This window comes from Pristis pectinata, chromosome 14, assembly GCF_009764475.1.
Source record: "Pristis pectinata isolate sPriPec2 chromosome 14, sPriPec2.1.pri, whole genome shotgun sequence".
Lineage (NCBI taxonomy): Eukaryota > Metazoa > Chordata > Chondrichthyes > Rhinopristiformes > Pristidae > Pristis > Pristis pectinata.
This window is the reverse complement of record NC_067418.1, coordinates 25717439-25743249: the sequence shown is the minus strand read 5'-3', so window position 1 is coordinate 25743249 and position 25811 is coordinate 25717439. Positions and strand designations below refer to the sequence as shown.

General features: G+C 36.8%; 1 protein-coding gene across 1 annotated transcript in view; it reads left to right on the top strand.

The window, feature by feature from the left end:
* The first annotated feature begins 748 nt into the window (after positions 1 to 748).
* The window catches only part of chka (choline kinase alpha), a 48554-nt gene continuing 23491 nt past the window's right edge, over positions 749 to 25811 (top strand). Inside the window, exons 1-3 of the mRNA XM_052028894.1 lie at positions 749 to 1374; positions 8306 to 8414; positions 19695 to 19751. Coding sequence (XP_051884854.1) covers positions 1151 to 1374; positions 8306 to 8414; positions 19695 to 19751 — 390 coding nt within the window. The 5' untranslated portion in view covers positions 749 to 1150. The remainder of the gene's footprint in view (positions 1375 to 8305; positions 8415 to 19694; positions 19752 to 25811) is intronic.

Here is a 25811-nt window from a genome sequence, read left to right as displayed (position 1 = left end):
GACCTCTACAACTTAACCCCACATAACCCTGGCCTCACCCTATCAGAGATATTCCTTTTGTCTTTTCCATGCCTTCCCTGCAACATAAAACTATATTGCTTTCTCTTTCCTCCAAACAAGCTGCAGCATCTATGGAGGGAAATGGACAGTCGACGCTTCTGGTCGAGACCCTCTCTTTCCCAGTTCTTTCAGGTCAAAGATTCCCAAAGAATCTTTCACCTGAAACGTTAACTTTGTTTCTCTTTCCCCAGATGTTGCCTAACCAGATGGGTGTTTTCAGCATTTTCTGGTTTTATTTCAAATTTCCAGCATCTGCAGCTCTTTTAATTCTCTTTGTCAAAATTCCACTCTAGCTTGTGTCATAAGAGTGCCCTCTCGCTTCATGAGTGCTTACCGATCTGATGTTTTTTACTTCCAAATTGTAGTTTTAGTGGTCTGGAAAACCCCTCAGGCAGAAATTCGAGTTTTTAGCCCTTGGGTTGGGAAAGAGCACTCTCAAGCAGCAACAGCTCTTTCAATAAAACGTGATTGACAGAAGAACCGAACAAAGAATAATTGGTGGAAAAACAAAAGCAACGGACGTGTGCTGACCACACCGATCTGCTCAAGTGAGGGCGTCATTAACTTTAAAGGTCTACTTCCATTGGCTGGTGTAGGGGCGGGGTGAACTGAATTTCCAATCATATTCTTCATCACCATTGCTCCAAACACATCACGAAGGCGTTTTATTCTTCCGTATCTTGTCGGGTTGCGCATATAGAGGGTCGTGCTCAGAGGGATGAATATTGTCATGTCCATTTTGCAGTGATTAGTGACCAGAACCTCTGATCCTTTCAAGAGCTGTAGATATTTTTCTCTGCTGACGTTTACGGTTAATTTTGCATATATTTTAAAATTGCATTTTTGGCATATAATTAATTTCTGATATAATTGAACAATTTTAAAATATTTTAATTATCTTCTGCCAGCGTAGTAGGGTGTTCTGTTAGGTGGGGGTTATTGAAATAAGGATTTTAAAAATTTATTTTTGTCTTTCTACTTTGAGTTTTTTGACGTTGCTGGCGTAAGAGCGAGGGGAATTTGTTTCCACTCGGTTTCCCCCGCCGGTTATAATCGCAATTTTATTCTTTTCGATACCTTATCGGTACAAATGAAAACCAAATTCTCCAGCGCAGTGGACACAGCAGAGATGGGGCTCTTGATTGCACAGAATGGGCTCCGTGTTCAGCACGAAGAAGCCACAGACTACAAAGCGGGAAAGCAAGACGTACCCGACCAACAGACTAAGCATAAAGCTTATCTGTGGTGCAAAGAATTTCTTCGAGGTGCTTGGAAAACCTTGACAGAGGAGGAATTCCAAATTAGTATTCTAAGGTTTGTATGTATGTGTGTGATTTTTGTTTAAACCAATGTTTAACAAAACGTTTTGGGGATTTTGTGATGTGTTTTTAAAATGGAGTAGACTGCTGGTATCTATAACGACTGAATTCGTGACGGAGGATGTTAAAAGAAGCAAAAAAAAATCAGACGATTTGATTAAAAATGGAAGCTACGCCTCTCCACGAGTGAAGGAGCTCGGAGAAGATGGAGTTTACAGACGAAATACAATGCAGATCAATTATTTACGTCTAAGATCCCTGTATGTATGGTTATGACTTTCAAACAATGAAATATATAGGGGGGGAAAGGAAACAAAAGTGAAAGTTTTCGGGCGATTGCATGGTTGTTCTATCATTTTGCCTTGCGATTACGTGGTGAAGGAGATGTAATTGGGGAGAGGATTTTAGCTGTTTGGGGAAGTTGGCATGTCACAGCTGGGTTAATTATAATATTTAATATGGCAGAGGGGAAGGTTGGAAATGTAACGTACGTTTTCAAGGATGGTGTTTTTGAGTTAGAACATTACAGCATAGTACAGACCCTTCGGCCCACCATGTTGTGCCGACATTTTATCCTGCTGTAAGATCTATCTTAGAGCATCTCATTGGAAGATGGATGAGTTCTGTGTGACTGAGCACCCACTCCTGTTCCTGTAAGTTGGTGTATTAGATCCCCCATATTTATTAATGTTATTTTCAGTTCATAAATGCTCAGAATATTGAAGCTGCTTCTACCTGAAGTCTCTCATTTAAACTAGTTAATCGCATTCTAATTTGGAATGAGAAATTCTACATGGGTTCAGAGCCACATGGTTTTGAAACATTTTGAGTTATAAAGTAAGAATATGGGGAGTAAATTGACTAACTGAATACAATATGCAGAGCCCTTGCTATTATTTTTGCAGTGGAAACATCTAATTGCTGTTTTGATGTAGCCATAGATATGCAGGAACAGGAGTGGGTGTTCAGCCCTACAACTGACCCATCTTCCAATGAGATCTCAACTGATCTCAAGGCATAAATTTGCTTCCTTGTCTTTGCTCTGTATCCCCTGATACCCTACCTAAAAGAAATGCTGTCTTTTGTGGTCTTGAAAGCTGAAAATAGTCCCAGCAAGCATAACCTTTTGAGCTGCCTTAATTTAAACAAGCTTTCATCTGAAAATGTACTGCCTGATTTTGGTCTTGAATGGCTAATCTAATGTTTCCATACTCTTGACAATCTCTCCAACAGAGGAAGTAATTTTTCCATGTGTACCCCATGAAATCCTTTCAACATTCAAAGCACCTTGGATAATTTCTCAATCTTGGATACTCAACAGAATAGAAGCCAAATTAATACAGATTCTTATAATTTGACTCTAAGTTTCAGTAATTTATGACATTTGACACACAATCACTAAGAATAATCAACATTCAGTCTGGAAAATTAGAGGTTAAAACATATGCAGAATACATTGCAGCAATGGGAATAAAATAGATTGGGTGTGGCTTGGTGATTGGCAAATGAGTTTAGTCAGAGTTATACAACACCGAAATGGGCTCTTTGGCCCAATTTATCCATGCCAACCAAGGTGTCTTCCTGAGCTTGTCCCATTTGCCTGCATTTGGCCCATATCCATCTAAACACTTTTTATGTATGTACATGTCCAAATGTCTTATAAATGTTGTAATTGTAGCTGCCTCTACCGCTGCCTCTACCACTTCCTCTGGCAGTTCATTCCATATAGCAACCACCCTCTGTAGGGAAGAACTTGCCTTTTAGGTTCCCTTTAAATCTTTCCCAAATCACCTTTAACCTATGCCCTCTACTTTTAGACTCCCATCTTTCATTCCAGGGAAAACAGTCCCAGCCTATCTAGTCTCTCCTCATAACAAGAGCCCTCCAGTCCTGGCAACATTCTTATGGATCTTTTCTGCACCCTCTCTAGCTTGAGGCATCCTTCCTATAGTATGGTGATCAGAATTGCACACAGTATTTCAGGTGTGGTCTCCCAATGTCTTGAACAGCTGTAACATGACATCCCAACTCTTAGATGCAGTGCCCTGTCTAGTGAAGGCAAGAATGCTATATGCTGCCTTCACCACCTTGTCTACCTGTGTCGCTATTTCCAGGGAACGATGTATTTGTAACTTTAGGTCTCTCTGTTCTACAATGCTTCCCAGGGCCCTATCATTTACTGTATATGTGCTGCCCTGGTTTAACCTCCCAAAATGCATCACTTCACACTTGTCAGAGTTAAATTCCATCTGCCATTCCTTGGCCCACTTTCCCAGTTGATTGCGATCCTATTGTAGCCTTGGACAACCTACTTCACTGTCCACCCACCACCAATGCCACCTATATTTTCATCCAAATCATTAATATGTATGACTAACAACAGTGGACTCGGCAACAATCCCTGTGGCACACCACTGGTCGCAAGCCTCCAATGTGAGAAACGACTCCCGTAGTCCCATGTGATCCAGCTTTCAGACCAGCCTTCCATCAAAATTCTTGGTAAAGTCCATGTGAGCAACATCCACCACCCTGCCCTCATGAATCCTTTTGGTCACTTCTCCAAAAAAAATACTTGATCAAATTCACAAGGCACTTTCCCATGCACAAAGCCATGCTGTCTATCTCTAATCAGTCCTTGCCTTTCCAAATGCAGATAGATCCTGTCTCTAAGAATCATGTCCAATAACTTTCCTACCACTAGCGTTAGGCTCACCACCCTGGCCTGTCCTTGCAGCCCTTATTAAATAAAGGCACAATGTTAGGTGCCCTAGAGTCTTCTGGTACCTCGCCCATGGCTAAGAAAGACAAAAAAAATCTCTGCCAGGGCCCCTGCAATTTCTTTCCTTGCTTCCCTCAGTGTCCCAGGTACACTTGTCAGGCTGCAGGGATTTATTCACTTTCCTGCACTTCACCACCACCTCCTCTTGCGTAATGGCAGTATGTTTCAGGACATCACTGTTCTTTTTCGCAAATCCCCTAGCTTCCATGACCTCTACAGTAAATACAGATGGTAAATACTGTCGGTTGTTTGTCTACTATAAAACAGTAATAGCACCAGTGTATATATCAGACTACCAGATTTGCAGTCATAAAAAGGATTTTCATCAAGTTGTGACATTCACCAGATTTTTTTCTAAGCAGGTTAGCATTTAACTTGATAAAATTTGAGAGAAGGTCAAGAATCATATTTTGACATTATTATCGTTTGAGTTTACTTCCCATTCTTTTGCCTTGTAGTCACATTTTCCTATTAGAAAGTCAGTTGTCCAATGAATTGCATGTAGGCTGTAGTTTTATGTATGCTGTATTCCACCAAATTACTTTTAATTTTGGTAAAACACCATGTGTATCCCCATTCTCCTCTTCATTAAAGGAAGAATCTACCACATAATCTGTATTGTAAACAGATTTTGAAAAAGTTAACCACATAGATTAAAATGAAACATTGAGAAAGTACTTTGAGGGCCAAGAGCTAATCAAAAACATCAGCATGGTTTTTGGACTGGGAGGTTTGATTGGCTTATTTATTAGAATGATTTGAGAAGACAGACTAAAGGGTGGGGAGGAGGATAGGAGTTGATGGATGTTATCTGCCTGCATTTGCAGAAGCCATTTGATACAATCCCGCAATTTATCCCCAGCACAATGTCTTTCCCCGTAAAATGATAAATTATTTGGCAAATTGTTGGGAGACTTGAATAGCACCTGACTGGCATCCTCTGAACAACAGACAGCCACAGGTCTGTTGTGGAGCCATTGTTTTTCATCATTTTTAGAATTAGAATTAAAATTAAAACACAATTCTGCTATTGGATTTAGAGTGCTGGCTAACGTTGACTGTCAATGTGCATAAATTGAAAAGAGCTTAGTACTTCAGTGGAGGTTGAAAAACCCATTGGCACAGGTGGATAGAATTCTGGGATTCATTGCAAAGGATATAAGCCTAAATATCCAATCCAGGTGATTTTAATAAGGTATTTGTCCCCAGTGAGATTTGGCTTGAATACGGACTGCATATTTGATGCTTTATATTTTAAAAAAAAGATCAAGTTATCTGAGGGACTACATTTGCATGGTTGATTCCAGAATTAGAGAGAATAAGAGAAGCAACAGAAATGTTTTGAAATGAAAAACTCACAAATTTGATGTAAGAATTTAAGCAGCAGTGGTTGTATTTACAATAATAGATAATACAGGATTAGCTCTTATTGTTAAAAAGGTGTTAATTATGTGAAGTTGGTCACTGGCATGGCTGGTGAGATTAGAATCCTTAGTGACCTTCAAGAAGAAAGTGATGCAAGAAAATGTTTGGGTTTATGAAAATTTCCTGACCACAGGTAGGATTCTGTGTAATTAGAAGTGCATCAGGATTGCCCTTGGATGGGCTGGAAGAACTGAATGCCTTCTTGTTGAAACATGGTATGTATATAAAAAGTAACATCGATGATCAACCAGTTCAGTGCATTGTCTACACTGTGTTCCCCCAGCATAATGACTAAAGGTTTATCTTTCAGCTGCAAGTAAGATAAGATCAAATATCTTTATTAGTCAGATGTACATCGAAACACACAGTGAAATGCATCTTTTTGCGTCGAGTGTTCTGGGGGCAGCCTGCAAGTGTCGCCACACTTCTGGCGCCAATGTAGCATGCCCAAAACTTCCTAACCCGTACGTCTTTGGAATGTAGGAGGAAATGGGAGCACCTGGAGGAAACCCACGCAAACACTGGGAGAACGTACAGACTCCTCACAGACAGTGGCCGGAATTGAAACCGGGCTGCTGGCCTGGAAGAAAATTTTCAAATAATATTTATCCCACTTAACTCAAGACAACAAGTATTAATTCAGAAATTTTCCACATCTTCATTCATCACAGTCCATTTGTGAAATATTTTAATTCCGTGTCAAATCATTGTCTGTCTTAATTAGCTCGATGACTGCAGTGAAAATTTTTGTAAAAGTCTTTTCTCATACATTTTTTAGTCTTTCTTTCTGTCTTAAGTCTTTGGCTGATGCTTTCTGTTTTCTGTCATGTAACCAGTTGGCCTTTATTAAAGCACAACAGGTTTGGCAAGCTTTTTAACTTTGGGGAAGATTACAGCTGAGCCTTTTCTTAACCTCATTAAACATGCACACTGTTCAATTCCCACAAGGCTCACCAGATGTCAACAAAGACAGGGAACTATGGTTGATGTGCCTTCCCTAATTCAGGCATAGAATATAAGAAATGGAAGCAGAAGTAGGCTATTTAGCCCCTCATGACTGCCCTGTTATACATTCAGATAATTGTTCACCTTTTACCTCCATGCCATTTACCTGCACTAAACTTGTGTCCCTTGATTCTCTTAATGTACAAAATCTAGTTTGCACATTTTCTGTCAGTGCATGGGTTCCAGTTTCCTCCCACATGTCAATGATGTTCTGCTTGGTAGATTAATTGGCTACTATAAACTGCCATGTGTAGGTGGGTAGGAGAAGAATCTAGTAAGGGAGTTGATGGGGATACCTGGAGACAGCTGGGGTTACATAAAGAGTCTTGATGATTGGTGCCAATATACATGATGTTGAAAGACCGGTTTCTATGCTGAGTGTCTCCATGATAAATACATAGAAGCAGGAGGAAGCTATTTGGTCCCATTTGCTTGGTCTACTGTTCAGTTAGATCATTGCTGATCTTTTACTTTCGTTTCACTTTCAAGCACTAACTCTATGTCCTTTTGTTCTTTTTTTAATCCAAAAGCCTATTGATCTGTCTTCAGTTTACTTAGTGCCTACCTCCACAGCCCTTGGGTAAAAGTTCCGAAAATGCATTAACCTCTGGGTGAAGAAAGTTCTTCATATCTCAGCCCTTAATGGTCGACCCTTCATTTTGAGACACTGACCTTAACCAGGGAAAATGTCAATCCTACAACTAGCCTAATGAGATTATCTCTTGTTCTTCTAACTTTTGGAGAGTGTATGACCAGTTTGTTTAAGCTTACTTATTATGACACAGAAGGATGCTATCTGGCTTACTAGATCCATGCTGGCTCCCAACATGACAATGCCATGCCCCCTCTTATTTCCCTTTAGTCCTATATCATCATCATCATCTCTCATCAACTCCCCTTTAATTCTTTTGCCACTTAACAGTAACCATTTAACCTCTCAGCACATCTTTGGGGTGTGTGACTAATCTGGAAAATACCCAAGTGGTCATGGGGAGAATGTGCAAACAACAGACAGCTCCTAAGATCAGGATCAAGCGCAGGTCCTGGAGCTGTGAAGTAGGAACACTAACTGCTGTGGCATTGTAGGACTTGTTTTGCAACTTTTGTTCTAATTGTGTTCAATAACTTCTTGTGTGGTATCTTATTGATGGCCTCTGATAGTCCAAATACAATCCATCCATTGGTCCCCTTTATCTGATTTGCTAGTTATAGCCTGAAAAAAAACTTGCAAAATGTGATTTCTCTTTTGTAATTCCATGTTGACTCTCCCAGATTATTTTCTAAGTGCCCAATAAAGAAAATCTTGCTCATAAAATAATTCTCAGACTGGAAGCTGGTAACTTGGTACACTATTTAAAAGAAGCCTCTTAGAAGACTCACAAATGCACATGTTCAATGAAACTCTCAAAGATGATTAATTCAGACTGGGGACATGGCCTTTATTGTGAGCAGGAGCTGCTTCTGTTCAAGGAAAAACTTTGCACAGAACATGTGCTCTTAAAATTTCTCAATCTTTGCATGAGGTATCCTGAAATTCTACCTGAAGATACTTGGATCACTTCCTGGAGTAACTGTTCCATTCTGAATTTGCAGCAACTATAAAATGTAACATTTTCAAGACATTTTATACTAATTTGATGGAAACATTCAGCTATTTCATTTTTAATTAATGTATTAATCATATTTAGCATTATTCCTATTGCTGATTATTTTTCAGGGGTGGCCTTAGTAATCTGCTTTTTCTGTGCTCGTTACCTGATACTAAAAGCTGTGTAAAGGATGAGCCACGCTGTGTTCTCCTTCGACTGTATGGAGCAATTCTTCAGGTGAGATTAGGTTTCTCATGGTGGGATATTCAATTGTATTTGAGAGCTAAAGATCTTTTCATTCAATGAGAAGCTAATGTTAAATTTTAGTTGGGCAAATGATTAAATAATTTTCATTTTGGTAACTTAGAACTTTTGTTGTGACGTGTATTCAAACCATTCTGTATGAACAATGCAAGTTTTACCATGTTAAAATTGTGCAAACTAATCTTTGCTTTGTTCTGAGCAAGAGCAAATAATTTTCATCCATACAATTGGAATAAAAGTTTCTCATGAAGCTCTAGTTGCAAAACAATGTACCAACTGTAGTTCTACTAATTTACAATACCAATAGAAATGAGCCATGGCAGAGTTAGAGATGCCGCAAAACCTTAAAATTCGCATCATAATTTACAGATTTGTTTAATCCACCGCTACGAAATGAATAGAAAAACAATGTAGTTTAATCATTTTATGACATTCAATATTTTATTATCCAACAATGTGGAAGGTGTAGAACAGAGTACCAGGTAACCTGAACTGATGTAATGGTTGTAGCTAATAAGAACTTTGCTTATTTCCAGAAAATGTACAAGTGAAATGACCACTTACCCAGCAGATTGCTGAAACATTAATCGTGGAAATACATATAAAGTAAAATCATTTCATTATTTCATTTTGATTACTGAAAACTGCTAGGCATGTCACCGATTGGCTTTTCAAACTTCAGGTTGTTATGACAGAATAGTTTGGCTTAGTTCATGTTCTTTAGAACAAAGACCCATATACAAACCTCTAAGAGTTTAGAAGAGATGCCTGTTACAAATGGTCAAAAGGTAGGATTTTACAATTTCACAGCCATGTCTGTTGAATTTCATGCTAAGTATCTGAACTTCATGATGGCTGTGCATGGTCATAGGATATTATATGAGTGTAATCAGTAATGATAATTCGTTCAACTTATGATGACTTTTGTGTATTGCTGCAGTAGTTAATCATTACAAGAAGTGCAATTGCTGTTGACTTCCAGTGTTTGTCTTGCAATTGGGAACTAATGCGACCAGATGCACTTTTAGGTGGCTTTGAATGTTCAACTTGTATGTTAAAATGATCCATAAACTGCCATGCAGTCAAGCCTTAAGAGCGAAACGATACATAGTTGTCAGTGAACCCTATATATTTCCAATTGAAATAATGATAATAGAACAATTGCATTATTTGGGACTCTAAACCCAACATATTGAAGAGTTTGTTGTGGTTCAATTAACTTGTTAGAATAATATAATAAAATTATTTTCAAGTATTTATGAGATAGACCTTATAATAACGTTTATGAAAATAATTTCTCTTGGCTATATCATACAACTTTTTCTTTTCCCACTCTGAGAAAAAGGAACAGTAATGCTTCATTCAGCCTTCACTCAACGGAGATTTGGCCTTCTGTTTCAAAAAATTTCTTTTGAGCATTTGTTCTTTGTTTTTTAAAAAAACCTTGCTACTTTTAAGCATAGTAAATTTTCAATAAGTTTATTCATTGTGAATGAATCTATAATATAAATTGGATGATGTAAATTAGAACATTTTCTCTAATGCTTTATGACATTGTGAAACATTTAAGTTTACACTTAGTCTCCACAAGGTTCAAAGGGATTGCAATCAAAATAATATGTTATGATTTTTTCCATACAGTTGAAGGAATTTGATAGTGATACTGATCCCTTGATTATTAGTGGACTAGTAAATTCCTGTGCGACCTTGAATTTACTGAAATTTGCTTATCAATTAGTGAAACCCGCAGTATTGCAAGACCTTTGAGGCTGTAATAGTACAAATCTTCAATGGCGGAAGCAAATTTATTCACTTGAAATGCACTTATGAAGAAATGGAATCCTTCCTCATACCATTGCATGTTCTAGCTTGGGGAATTTTAATAGATTTATTGTCAATTTACTTTGAATATGACCAGTTCCAAAATATTATTTTCACGTGGGCATGACATACTTTTCAAAATAAATGCTGGATTTACATTTTGCTTCAGTTTATGTTGCAGTGTGCAAAAGTGAACATAGTTTAAATAATGTATCAGAAATTCCAGTGGAAATCTTGAATGATTGTTAATATTTACAAGCAAAAGTGAAGGTGTGACCAAATACAGGTTTGAGGGTAGATCATTCAGTTCATCAAGCTTGTTTGATGCTTCAGTTATTTAATGACTGATCTATATCAACTCTGGTCACATGCCAGAATTCCATATTCCTCCATGCCTTTGCCCAACCATAATGAATCAGGCTGAATTTTGAAATTTTTAATTGATACACCCTCAAGAGCTCCATCTGGGAGACATTTCCACCAACCTTTGTGTGATGTGCCTTAAATTGATCTCCGAATGAGCCAGTTGTACATATAAGAGCATGCCCCTTTATTCTGAGTTCCTCCATCAGAGAAAGGAGTGTCCCTAAGATGTTATAATGACCATACCTTGCTCAATTTGCTGTCTTGATATGCTGTATAGTCTCTGCAATCTGTTGTATTTTAACCCGGTTTCAAGGTCATTGCCACATTCCTGAGATGAGGTGCCCAGAAAGGAGCAAGGGTTATTTGTATGAACATGTGGAAGTTCGGAATAGCTTGGTACAAAGGGTGGTTTTATTGAGTTGAGCTTTAACTTATTATTAATTTGAATTAAAGGCCATGAATCTGTCACGTTTTGGCTTTGATTGCAGCTGTGCACTGCACTGTTCAAATTACAATGATACATGGTTGTGCAGGACAACATGCCAGAAAACCCCAAGAAAATAGCGATTTGCTAATGATTTGCATTTTCATTTAAGCAGGCTTTTTAATCAAACTACAATCTTTATGTAAGAATTGAAGTCCATCATGATGCAGAACAGTTGATATTTATTGATGTCATTAGGTTAGTGCATATGTATATTCATCAAAGTTGAATAAAATTTATTCATTTTTAAAGCTTTTACACAGAATGAAGTGGTGTTGGCTGTTGATATTCATATTTTCTGTGATGGGAAAAACTGATCTGATATAACTGTTTTACTTCATTCTAATTGGAGCTTTATTTAGTTCTGTAAAATATTAGTAGACATCAAAAAGATTAAAACAAAATGTCCATGTTACTTAAGTAACAAATTGAAAGGACAATATTTGTACCTTTATAATTTTACCCATTCCATCTATAAGAGTAGCTGGGGTGGGAGTTGCTGATAATTAGCCTGGAGGACATACCAGACACTTACAAGCTTAATAATTCCACTTTATTCTTCTTGGGTGCAATCTTGATCAGTGCCTAACAATAAGAGGTCTTTCGCTCCATGTCTGTGCTGTAGCAACATAAAAACTTACTCCTAATTAGCTTTTATTATGCAATTTCTGATGATGTTTCAAAGTATGATTTGGCTTAACTGTTTTCTTAATTGATAGCTTCAAAATTTTCTTCATTTCAATTCAGAGTACCAGAAATATATGCCTATTGCTACACATTATTTCTGTATCTTTGTAGAAATTACAGTTACCCTTTCAGAACTATTCCAGCAATGTATCGCAATGTTATTTGAACTGATAGGTATGCTCATTGGAAACTTAAATTTGTTCAGCATATTCACACCAGTCAAAAGCTAAACAAATCTGATTCTTTCTTGTTAGGAACTAAAATTAATTAAAAAGATAAATGTAGTTTAGTTCTTATGAACACTTTCCGTCATTTGGAATGGACCTTGTCAACAAAAATACCCATGTACATGAGAAAACCCTTCAAATGACAGAAGAGGTAGAAGGTATCATCAGGTAAACTTAATATAACACTAAACCTTTGTTATAAGAAGAAATTATTGTGTATACATGTAATTACTAATAAGAAACTTAATTATGTCTGACACAATGTTTGCAAGAATGTTAATTTTATTCCAGATTGCTGCAAAATATTGTAACCAATCCATTACAGTTTCAAGGTCTAGGATGATATGTAACCCAAGTGGTTACATGCTCAACACAAATGTGTATTGAAGCCTTCTGAATGATGGGGGAAGGAAACAGAAAATGGATTTTATTTTGGTCTTCTGTATTTGAAGTGCATGTTCAACTGGCTCATTTATAATAACATGAATATTTTTGGAAACCTGTAGCCTAGAACTCTGAATTAGTCTAAATAAAGCTAGTCCACATTATGTTGTACTTTAATAAAAATCAGAAAAAATGCAGGTACTGGAAATCTAAAAAACAGAAAATGTTGAAAGGACTCAGCTGGTCTGGCAGCATCTGTGAAAAGAGATTCAGAGCTAAATGTTTTGGGTCTGAGACTCTTGGACAGCACTCACAAAGTAGTCTTGGACCTGAAACTTTCCACAGCTGCTGCCTGACCTGCTGAGGGTTTGGGACATTTTCTATATTTATATTATACTTCAATGATATTTGTAGAAGTGCTTTTATTTAAAAGGACACTGACGATTGAATTTTAAATTCTGCAGAAATTAAACTCAATTGATGACAATGATATTTGATTATTGAAATTTGGTGTTTCTTGGAGAGAATTAATTTTGTAAACCTATATTTCAATTATTGAGTATTTTTATGCATCAGTTTTATAAAGTTTAATACCTCAAAACCTACATTTAGCTTTAAATTTTTTTGTAATATCCACTTGCATTTTGTAATGTAACATTGACAGTAAAACAGCAAGTCAGTGCACCCAAAGTTTGTAATTACAGCTCCATACTCTCTTCCATGTCAATAATTATGATGCGTTCTCCACGGAGTCATGTAGTGAGTATTCTACAAGTTTTTCTGTTTTGTTTCTCTACAGAAAATCTGGATGGTATCAGAACTTAATGTGCCAAAGCTGACATGACGTGGCATGTATGCTTGCAGTTCCAATTGTATAAGAGCACATTTATATTTTTCAATTTACCAGAGGTTTACTGTATGATATTTTGATTTACTAAGAGATGTGTTCTCGTATTTCCTTTCAGTGAATGTCTCATCTTAGTTGCTGGGATTGGCAAGGTGTAAATGATTGTTCAGTGTAAATTTCTATGACAACACTTTCCTTTTAATCCAGTTCAACCATATTTTCTACATAGTGTGAATGAGGCATTGGAATGAAGTGGTTGTCTGCCATTCAACTAATTACATTGGCATGGCTGGATATAGAAAGAGAAGACAAAAATGACCTTTTTATGTTAAAGTACCCCCATAGAAAAAAATTAAATGTGGAAAATCATATAGTGGAAACATGAAATTTTGAGTATGTTCGGAATCATGATGCTACTTGTACAATAACCTTAAATTTGGCTTGAAAGGTTTGAGTTAAATATTTCACCTCTGCTGTTTGTCACTCAGCAGCATTGAATTTCTTTTAAATGCAATTAAGGAAAATTTTGGCTATTTATAAAAATCCATTTTCTGATAACTAAATTTGATTTTAAGTCTGATTTGTTGTATACCTTATTCTAAATAATTGCATAATAGTTGCAAAGTCATTACTTCCAGTAATAGTTTTAAAAGTAAATTAAAAAAGCATTGTTTCATGAAATTGTAATAATGCAATCATATGATGCTTTCAGCTAACAACAAAAAAAATCCAGTATTTTTATTAAACAGTTGATATGTTGGAACACTTTATGAATATCCTATAGAACAGGTTGCAATTGAAGACTATGATCTTGAGTATGAAAGATGATCATCAGTTTTAATGTGTGATGTGCCTGGTATTGTTAAGCCTTCCAATAGATAAATAGTAAATATATTCTACTGAGTTGTTTGACACTCAAAAATGTTACGTACAATAATGTAGCTTCTCATTGTTTGTCTTCAAGTTTGCATGTTTAATTTATTATTGCTGCTTGAAGCAATTAAATTCAACAACTTGTATGGAGGTATTCCTGTTTTGATTCAATAGAGTGTAGTGTATGAGGGATATCAATGCAATTTTTATCATTTTGCATGAAGAGAAGTAGAAAAGTATATAGTATCCTCAATAATTAACATTTCTAATTTTATCAAAGACAGTGATAGTGTATTCCCAGCATCCATTCTACACTATTCTCATGAATTCAATGCAAGTTGTTTGCTTCCTGTGGTTGTGGACAAGTGTTGTCAAGTTTTTAAACTAGGGAACTTGCAGACAGACAATGAGAAACTATATAAATATTTGTAACATTTACAATTAGGAAACTTCAACTATGAAAATATACATTTGTTGGCTTGTAGAGCACATTGTCATGATCATTTTTATCTTCTAATTGCTGTAATCTGGAATAGGATAGCAATAGGACTACAGTTTTTGTTGAGGATGAAAAAGTTTTGTTTTTGTTGAGCACTTGCAGAGGATTACTGATTGGGGAAGCGGTGTGATGAGACTTGATCCACAGTCCTGAAGGGTGAGTGAGTTATGTTGCGTTGAGGTCCTGAGTTGCATTTGATTCCAGAGATCTCAACTCTCAGTTGGTAATTTTTTATATTAACCCTGTAATTGTTCTGTAAAGTAGAATAACATTGAGGTTAGCCATTTGTTTTATAATTTATCTAATGAACAGTATACATAGCATAAGATCACAGAATCAATGTCAAATCTATGCAGATATTAGCTTATTTCAAGTAGGGGACATCTATTGGTGACAGCACTTCATTTAGGACAGGGACATTTTGCATTGTTCCTGATCACAGCCAAGATTTGATCAATAGTGGTGTTTCCCCACACCAGATAGTTTGCTGATGCCTAGGTCACCATGTGTTCAATGGCCACTTGGCAAAGTATCAGTGACTGTGGCGTTTGTGGAAACATTTTGGGAGAAAAAATTATAATAGTTATGTAAAGACAAAATCCTGAAATTAAGTCTTGGATTGCATTATTGGAGCAAATTTTAGGATATGTGTTTGTAAACAAGAGATTCCAGCACAAGGTCAATAATTAAACTTGAGCTGTGCAGGGGAACAAAATGTTAAATTTCTGGAATTAATTGGAAACCTGCAGCCAAAAATGCTAAATTATGAAGTATAGGTATAACTATAAAGGCATTGGCATGTAAGTATAATTGCCTTCTGAAAGCAGGAATTCAGAAAGAAATTGGCAGTTTAATCTCAATATTTCCTTTAAAGAATAGAAACCTTACTGGTGTGTATCAATTTGACTTCCCTCCATCTTACTGCTGTATATCATGCATTGATCATAGGAGTTGCAGAAGGTTCATGTCCAAAAAAATGTCACCGAATAAAACATTGTAGAAAATTTCTCTTGCGTTTTCACACGGATTGGGGAAGACTGACTTGGTTGCCAGTTAATGTTAATGACTGTTATTTAGCATAATTGATTTTAGTGGAACTGAATAGTAAGGAAGTTGAATAACTTGGGTAAAATATCATTAGCCATGATTAATTTCTACCCCAAAAATTATGGAAACAAATTGAAATATTAGCATGTAAATTCCTGTTTCTTTCGTGACTGAAGAAGCTGATGTGCAGTGGAAAAGGTTAGATGATTCTCTTTTTGCTGTTGCCTCATCTGTTATATTAAACATTGTTTCGTCATTCAAAACAGTGTTATAGTGTTCACAATTCCTCATTTAAATAGTGAAAATACTTTAAAAAAAATAAATTGGCTTAGATAACTCCTGCCATTCTCAGAGTTCAGAATAGTACAACAGACAAGCTGCAATCCTATATACAAGATGAAAATTATTTTGTAACAATATCATATTTTTCATAAAAATCACAATGATATCTCAACTTATTGTTTTATTTGTTTATGTCAGTCATGCATTTTTAAATAGAAGTTGTATAACTTTAATTTGTCAAGGAAGATCTCTGGCTTCCTTTCAGGCTGAGGTAGCCATATCTAAGGTGATGGCATATTTCTCAAGAATTTAAATATGCCCAGGTAAAATTTGACTGGAGAAAATTAGTTTGCTAATGGTAACAATTTTAAACTTGTCTTGTAAAATGATAATCCTTTTATAATTATCTTTTGTGAAAGAAACCAGATCTCAGACCTCTATTTATGGTGAGTCTTTCCAGGAATGTCTGTTGTGTGGAGTTGAGTATGTTATGGGGGTTCTATACCACCTTGGCTGTACTTGCATATGTTCTCTGCTGCAGGCTTGCCCATGCGATCGTGCCTTTGCGATCGTGCCTTGAGCATTCTGGTTTCCAGGTGACAGACACGATTCACGGTACAGTATCTGATCTCTGACGTCGCAGCATCTTCTACAGTTGTAAACAAATACTATTCTATTAATTTTTTATCTCTCTATAAATTGGACGTTTAAGTTCATGGTAAAATATTTTGCTCATTTATAAGAGTTTTTCTTTATTTTTGGAATTCTACATGGGCTTTTATAAAGCAGATTTACATATATTTTGTAATATGCTCATTATTAATACAATGAGTAATTAATCAGTGTGGCTTAGCACAAAAGGTATCATTCCACTCTGAAATTTCAAAAATTATGGGCGATGTAGTGCAAAGCATCGACCAGTTAAAGGGTGCATCACAATGTGGTTGGATGTCGGGCCAACACCTGTGATACTTCAGTTTGACTCCCCAACATAGAACCACTGTCAAGTGAAAGAGAAACATTTGCTTCACAAAGATTACATTGGAGAGCTTGGACTGCTCTTGTACAGCTCCTTTTGAGCAATCTAAAGTGGCATCAGTAGAGCCCTGGGAGGAGGGTGCTTGTTTGCACTCACTTTGAAAATAACCTAAGGAGAAGAAAGAGGGGATTATGAGTATTCCTAAGGAAAAGAAGTCCTCATCTTGTTTTAAAAGCTATGTGCCACCTAGGGAATGGCTAGACTTAATGTATCATTGTAAATATAAATAACTGGTGACTGTTAAAATTAAAAATATTTTTTGCAAAACAAAAAAATCCCAAAATTTATTATAAGGCTGAAGATAGGCAATACATTAAATATGCCCAAGCAAATCTTGTATATAATGCCCCTCCATTAGAATGCATTTTACCAGAGAAGTCAAGCTTGCCCATTAGTAACTGCTCTTTACAATTTACGTGAATTTATTCAAAATTCTGACATTCTGATACTGCAAAGCATGACAGCCTGGCTGTTGTCTCCATCAGGCTAATTTTACTTTCTGCTTTGTAACCCCAAACCATAAGAGTATCCTTGTGAAGTGATTAAAAATAATTGATTTTATTTTTGTGGCCTTCCAGTTACTGGGTTTGAATAAATCTCAAATACCTAATTAAACTGCTTACCTTTCATTAAATCTGTTCCTATGGATGTTAATTGAGAGACAGTCTAGGTAATCTGTAGTTTTTAGATTTGATAATGCAGGACAGTACAGCATAAGAGCAGGCCCTTCAGCCCTCTGTGTCTGTGCCGACCATGATGCCAACCTAACTAATCCTATCTGCGTGCATGTGCTCTGTATTCCATATGTTCCCTGCCTGTTCAGGTGTCTTTCTAAATGCCTCTTAAACATAGCTATCATATCTACTTCCACCACCTTCCATGGCAGTGGGTTCCAGGCACCTACCTCGCTGTGTTGTATATAAAGCAAATCTTGCCTTGCACATCTCAAGATTCAAGAAGAAGATTCAAGAATTCTTTATTTGTCATTGTACTGTTGCAACAACAACACAAGATTACGATGGCACTCCCTTGCCTAATAAAAACCAAAACAGTAAATTAATAAGAGCAATTATAACTATAAAATAAAACAAACATACTTACACAAATATAAAGTATAAAAAAATAAAAAGGCAGTGTGCAAATGAACCATGATAATAATAATGATAATCAGCAGCATATCAATATATTAAATAACACCTTGATGAGCCCAGCCGGTAAAGGGGGGAAGATGTAATATGTGTGTGTATGTATGTATAGGAGGTGTCAGTCCATGTTCAACAATCTCCTTTAAACTCTCCCCCTCTCACCTTAAACCTATGCATTCTAGTATTTCATATTACCATCCTGGGGAAAAGACTACCTATCTATGCCTTTCATAATTTTTTATACTCCTTTCAAGTCACCCCTCAGCCCCTAATGCTCCAGAGAAAACATCACAAGTTTGTCCAACCTCTTCTTATAGCTAATACTCTCTAATCCAGGCAACATCCTAGTGATCCTCTTTTGCACCTTCTCTAAAGTCTTCACATCCTTCCTATTGTGCGGCAACCAAAACTACACACTACTCTAAATGTGGGCAAATGAAAGTTTTATATAGTTGCAACATCACTTGTCAACTTTTATACTTAATGCCATGATCTATGCAGTACACCTTTTCCATCCTATTTTTTGTGTTGCCACTTTCAGAGAGCTATGGACTTGTACACCAAGACCCTTCTGTACATCAATGCTCCCAAGGATTCTGCCATTTACTGTATACTTGCATTTGACCTCCCAAAATGCGTTACCTCACACTTGTCTGGCTTAAACTCCATCGGCCATTTCTCTGCCCAAGTCTCCAATTGATCACTATCCTTTGACAACCTTCTTCATTATCCACAACTCCATCAGTTTTTGTGTTGTTTGCAAACTTATTAATTAGACCACTTTCATTTTCATCCGTCTCTCCCCATGCTTATCCTCATTGTTTACTTCAAAAAATTAAGTTTTTTTTAAATGTTGACTGAAATGTAAAAATAATTCGTGTAGATTAGCAAAATGTTCCTTTTTCTCAGTGTATGCGTCTCCCTTTTGTGTACTTGCTTTGTATGTGTCTGTCTTTTAACTTTCATTTATCTATCTGTCCATAGGTATTTGTACACCTTAACCTTGCTGTAACACAGACATTTAATAAGAATGTCTTGTTCTATTCAGTTTTTGAAATTCTAACAATTTAAAATCTCTCTCTCTCTCTCTCTCTCTCTCTCTCTCTCTCTCTCTCTCTCTCTCTCTCTCTCTCTCTCTCTCTCTCTCTCTCTCTCTCTCTCTCTCTCTCTCTCTCTCTCTCTCTCTCTCTCTCTCTCTCTCTCTCTGTGTTTTGTGTCATTTCTGATAGCAAGTGCTGCTTTAATATTCTAGGGAAATTTAAAACAGTGCAAGTACTGACAGTTTTCCTCTTTCTTTTCCTCCAATGGACCTGGCTTAGACCGGGATGGCACTATTTTATTACAAAATTCACAATAATCAAATTCCAGTTATGTCTGGTGGCAAGTGTTTATACCTTGGCATTAGATTTAGATTTTTGGATCTTCACTTGGTTTTAATAAAGGTATTGGTGATTTTTCTGGGGTAAGCAGAGGGCCAGTTCATAATGGAACTTTCACTTGTGTGTACTTATTTTTTTGTAAAAAAAAATGTTGCCTTCTGTCTTGTTGATAGATGACCTGTAATAAAGGGGAGACCAAACAGAATAACCAGGATGGATATAGTATTCGGGTAAGTTTGTCTTGATTCAATATTATCTTAAGAGATTAATATTACATGCACATTCCTAAGGGAAGTGGAATTTTCTTCCCAGCTAAATGTTGGGAATACTGAAACCATTTCCATTGGTCCCTGTCACGAACTGTTTCCAAACCAACTTCATTCCTCCCCTTGGCAAAGAGTTGAAGTTGGACCAAACAGCCTGCAGCTTTAGTCTCACATCTGATCATGAGTTGAGTGTCCCGCCACGTGTATCCATGCCAATGTCAAAGTTGCCACCTTCCACCTCTGACTCTGCCTTGAACAAGCAAATGCTGAAACACACATTTGTGTGTTTAAATCTTTGAACAATTATTTAAACATGCTCCAGGTTAAGCTCACATCTTCCACTCTATCAACTTGAGCAAATTTTTGCTGCTCAAATGCTAGTTTGCACCAATTTATTTTTGCCCATGCTGAGTGATGAATTATTGGACTTTGACGAACAATATGCTTAAGTTTAAAATTTCAAAGTCTTGGTAATTGTCATATGCACAAGTGCAATGTAAAACTTGCTTACAGCAGCATCACAGGCACATAACATCATATAAGCGGCATTCACAAGAAAAAGATAAACATAAATTGTACACTGTTTTTACAAGAGAGAACACAATTAGAGGCAAAAAAAACCAGTCCATTTTAGTGCAAAGTGATCAAAGTAGTTATAGTATTGCTAAGCAGTAGTGATTAGGGTTGGTTTAAGAACTGAATAGTGAAAGGAAGTAGTTGTTCTTGAACCTGGTGATGTGGGACTTCAGGCTTCTGTACCTCCTGCCTGATGGTAGCTGCGAGAAGATGGCATGGTCCATTTGGTGTGGATCTTTGGATGTTGCCTTCTTTTGTGCAGCATGTGTGAAGAGGGAAACAGAGTTTGGGTCGATCACCTTTCATCAATTGATCATTAATGATTTTTCCAAAATTTATTTTGGTTCTAGTGTTGTCCTGTAGGTTGAAATGTAGCAATGATAATACTACTGTTTATGAAAGGAGGGAGATGTAAAATGGAGAACTGTAGACAGTTGGCATGTTGTGAGTTGTTAGACCTTGTACCAGGAGAACTTAGACAATCCTAGTGCAACTGGAGTCGGCATAGTTTTATGAAGTAAGTCATGTCTGACAAAAGTCTGGAAAAAGGGTAAGTGAAGGGAAAGCAGCAGATATTTTGAAAAGACATTGGGTCAGGCACTGTATAAAAGCTAGGTCTTTATCTTGACTGCTTAGGTGTAACATATTAGCACTGAAGTGATTAATTAAAAATATAGTAGGAATTGAGAGATCTTTGATGTTGGCAGCCATAGGAGCCTCGGCAGATTTCTATTAACATGACTTGAGGGGGTCAGGAGGCCTTGTCCTCATCATGTTTTAAGTCAAGTCCTTGAGTTGGTTGAAAAGACAGGATAATATAAACAGGTTTCCAGATAATATGAAGCAAGGTGGGAATGTGAGAAGAACTTTGAGGGCTTAGAAATTAGACCAGGTAAAATCCATCTGAGCCCATTTTGTGCATAAATCAAGCATTGAAGTGATTTTTGGGAATGAGTGTTTGTGTCTTGGGACCTCCATGACCACGGAGCATAATTGGCCTGCTCCATGTTCAGGTGTGGTGGTGGGGTGCTGCCATGGAACAGACTCTTTAACAGCATTACCTATCAGTCAGTGTGTAAATGCACTTGCTGATACTTGTCTTGCAGACAGCGTTATCTGAAATAAACTGGTCAGTTTTGTTTTCTTACTACTGATTTGACAATGGGGTGCAAAATAAAATACACAGTTAACCCACCAAAATAAGTGCAATCCAATTTATAGATGGAAATCTGTGGAAGAAGGTGAAATTGAGGTTATGCACTTCAGTAGTAAGAGTTTTTTTTTAATAGAAAGTAACTAGTAAAGTTGTGTGTACAAAGGTGCAGAATCAGCCACGATCGTACTGCATGTTGTAGCAGCCCAGTGGAACCATGACTCCTGTTCCTAGGTTCTTGTGTTCTTAGGGGGTCACATAGACAGCAATAGCATACAGCTCTGTTAATCTGGTTTTATAATAATCAAAGGGAAGTACATCATTGTTACTGTAGAATAGTTAGAAAATTGTTACTAGTTTATAAAGTCAGAAATTGCAGCAGTTTCAACTGAATTGTAAAAGGAAAATGCAGCGTTAATATTTGATGGGGTAATTTGCTGGAATAGGGTAAGCTGTTGCTACAGCAACACTGTCCTGAGGTCATCAATAATTCTAAGCATAGAAACCATTCTCTTACTTTGACTCCTGTCAATAATAGTACAGTCTGTGGGCTTGCACATTTTCATTGTAAATGTTGTTAAGTATCACATTGGCATAGTTCGAGTGATTCAGTTGTATTATAAATATGGTTTGTGATGGTAAGTGGCTGCTCTATTTCATGCTGTTCTCCCTTTTTTAGGGTGCAATTTCCTTTCCATTTGGCTTATCTGCTGCTGAATTCTCTTCCTATTATCTACATTTTGTTAGAAATTTTGAAAGTACTTGAATCAGGATATTCTGCTGCAGTTGCTTTTGTATCTGGTTTAAAGGAAATCCTAGAAATGTTAAATACAATAAGTTTGATCCTATCACTGCTATTTGTTTATTTCCCATTGATTCGCAGCGGTTGGGTTTTTGCCAACCAGAGCAGAGCTGACCCAGCCTCCTTAAAAAGCTGGCAACCCAAAAGCCAATGTATAACTGAGAAGTATCCTTGAACAAGGTCATTGTTTCAAGGCCACTAAACTAAATTACTTCTTATTATATTGACTTTAAGTAGTATTATTAACACATTGAGTTCACATTTTGCAATTGTTTTGATGCAAAAATTGAAATTCCTTGCCCTTATGATATAGGTAACTACAGTTGCAAAGTGCTGTAAGAAAAGCACTTGTTATTACTTAGTTATACCTATTCGATATCTTATAATGGAGTATTATTGAAAAATATGACCTTCATGGTAGAATTTTATTTCGGATATTATGTCTGGTATTTGTTCTTAGTATCTGGTCCTGTGAAGGTCTAGAGATGTAATCTCTCTAGAAATTTAGGTCTTGTAGGGCATTGAGTTAACATTTTAAATCTATAATTAAATATTAAAACAAAATTGTTAAAATTTGCACAAACATCAAGAGTCAGTTGCAATCACAGAATTGTCTAACTCATTCAAATTACAGAAGTTTTTAAAAAGTAAAAATGGCAGATTTTAGACACTTGCAAATGTTGAGATGACTCCAGTTTTACTGTCCCTGCTTTCTGTCACACACACTCCTCCTGGACACTGATTCTATCTCTCTCTGCTCTGTGTCCATGACTGAACCAAATTGTTTTCAGACTTGGCTTCGTATTTTACCCTGAGCTGAATGGCTAATCCCATTTGTCACCAAGATTACCTAGTTCTGTTTCTGTGGTATTTGCTTTCTCTGCTCGTGCTTCAGCTCCTCTAATGCTGAAACTGTAATTATAATAGGTTTTAGGTCAGCAGCAAATCAGATCAATAGGATTAATTGTAATGACTTCTGCTTTGGAAGAAGTAACTTGTATTTTCTTTAAGGAATTTATTGCTTCAGTTAACTTGGGGAAATAGAAAGCCTGTGAAAGGGTATGTGGAGACCTCTATCACCTCCACTACTGATTCTAGGGCAATGCATCTCCATCTTGAGAGGTGCAAGCTGACTTACCTGTGGTAGTTTACTACTTTAATCCCATTGTTTGCAATGTAGGCAGCACCCCAACTTCATGCTATCTGTTCATTATAAGTGCTAACTTCTCATGCTGTCCATGGGGGAAGGTATACACAAGTCCCTGAGCCCTGCATCATGCATTGAGTTCACCCTGCCTGCTGCTTTGTGTCAAGAGATCAAATTTAGTTGCCTCTTTTGAATGGAGAGTCTCAGTGATGTGACTTGTGCAAGAGAGGATATTGTTCTGATTCGCAGATAACTAGTTTCCATTTGCAAAAGATTACAAGGAGTTGAATGTGAGGTAATGAGGAATTCTGAATCTTCTGCATAAAACTACGGTTGCTCCACTAGAATGTATTAGTTGGCATTTGTAAGCATTAGTAATGTAGTATGATTGGGTAACTGGATGGAGGGCATGCAGAGCAGGACAATATGGTGGAAGGAGGGGGAAGCATTCACAACAGGAGGCCATATTCACCCAGACTATTTAGGAAGCATTTCTGCTCACTGAACTTGGCAAGGAAGAATGTTGGTATTTCAGTATGTCCTCATTAAAATTGGCTGCCTGGCGTGGCTACAACAGCAATCTTGAAGTGAAGTGTTACAGATTATCTCCAGAAGTATGGCCTTGAGGGATCCAGATATGTAATATTATCATTTTGATTATTGTGGTGGCCACTGTCAATGCAGTCACTTTCTTCTGAAGTTGCAGTTGAGTTGTTTGATCACTGCCCCTGTTTGATGATGCACTCCAAACATTGGTACTCTGATGCTTTAACCATGAATAGTGCAAGCAGTGCAATTGTGACTACAGTGGATCACCATCAGGTCCAACTTCAAATGGCTTGCACCAACTAGCTAGTTACCACAGATAAGTCAGCTTGCACCTCTCAAGATGGAGGTACCTTGCTTCAGAATAAGTGGTGGAAGTGATAGAGATCTTTGGAGCTCACTGGAAGCCATAATGGAACGTGGCCAAGAGTGGGCACCAAAATGGGACTTCGGTTAACAATTGATCTGCATGATGGATGCAGTCTTATCAGCATCAGCATAGAATATTGGCTCAAGTCCTGGAGAAGAGCTTGAACATATGACTTGAACAAGGGTACTATCACATCCACAGCACTTGGTTTTTATTCTCACTGTTGTTCAAGAGCGTATAGTAAATGTGACTTTTCATTTCTGAGCAAATTCCAAACCTGGCATCTAATGAACATGATGTGCACATTAAGGTGGATGAGGATTTACTATGTTTTAGGATTAATTACTTCTTCCAAATTAAGGATAACTAGCGCAAGTGGAGTGCCTTCTGAGTCATCCAAACTGATTAGCTCTGATCACTCAAGTCAGATCAGAGCAGAGATCAACCCTGGACTCTTGCAGATGACACATTTTGCTGCTACAGCTTGCAGTTACTTTACTCACTGAACCACTAAAAGCAAAAATCATTTGCAGAATTAAATTCTGAAAATATTTAAAACTATTTAGAAAATGTGGATATTTTGAGTTTAACAAAATGTAAGAAGTTTTGTTTAGAGCACCTTGAAATGTATTCTTTTAAGAATCACTAACTAATTGGCACTTTATTGATTAATGTTTGGTGTCTTTTTGTTCATTTAAATTAATACAGATTTGTGCACAGCCCACCCCATATTTTGAGTTATATACTAATCTCTAATTTTTATTAACACAACAATAGAGAGCAGGCCATGAGATTTGTATTGCTTTCAAGGTTAAGTTCCAAAGCTGGCATTTTTGGCATAATCATAAACAAGGTATTTTGGGGCACAAAATGAATGGAGATTGTTTGTGCATTAACTTGACACAAAAACAATTCTTGATTTCAGAGACTTGGGGGTTGGGGAGTGATACTGAATAAAATGCCTGAAAGAAATCATAAGAGGGTAACTCCAACTGTTCAGAAATGTAAGCAAAATGAGTGATGGCTGAATAGAGAGCATTACGTAACTGAAATGAGTGTGAAAAGACCTTTTTGTTCATTTGGGTATTAGAGCTGAATAACTTCTTATTAAATCAGCACATTTGTGAAATCCTGGATGGATTGTGGATTACAAATGGTATTCACATCTTTAGTTGGTTACTATTACTTGGTTTGGCATGAAAAGAAGAATGTTCCAAAAACTTAACACCACAGATTATTCCACAGTAAAGCATTTTATACAGGATCTACCAAGGTTTCTTTTATACTAATGCCAGTGTTTTAAATTAAATAACTTTCTTAAAGTAGAAGTCCACACACATTTTCCCAATGATTAGGGAGCCATTTAATGGTCAGAAACACATGTATGAATGTTATAGTGGTGTTGACTTCAGCAGTTAATTTTAGAAAGA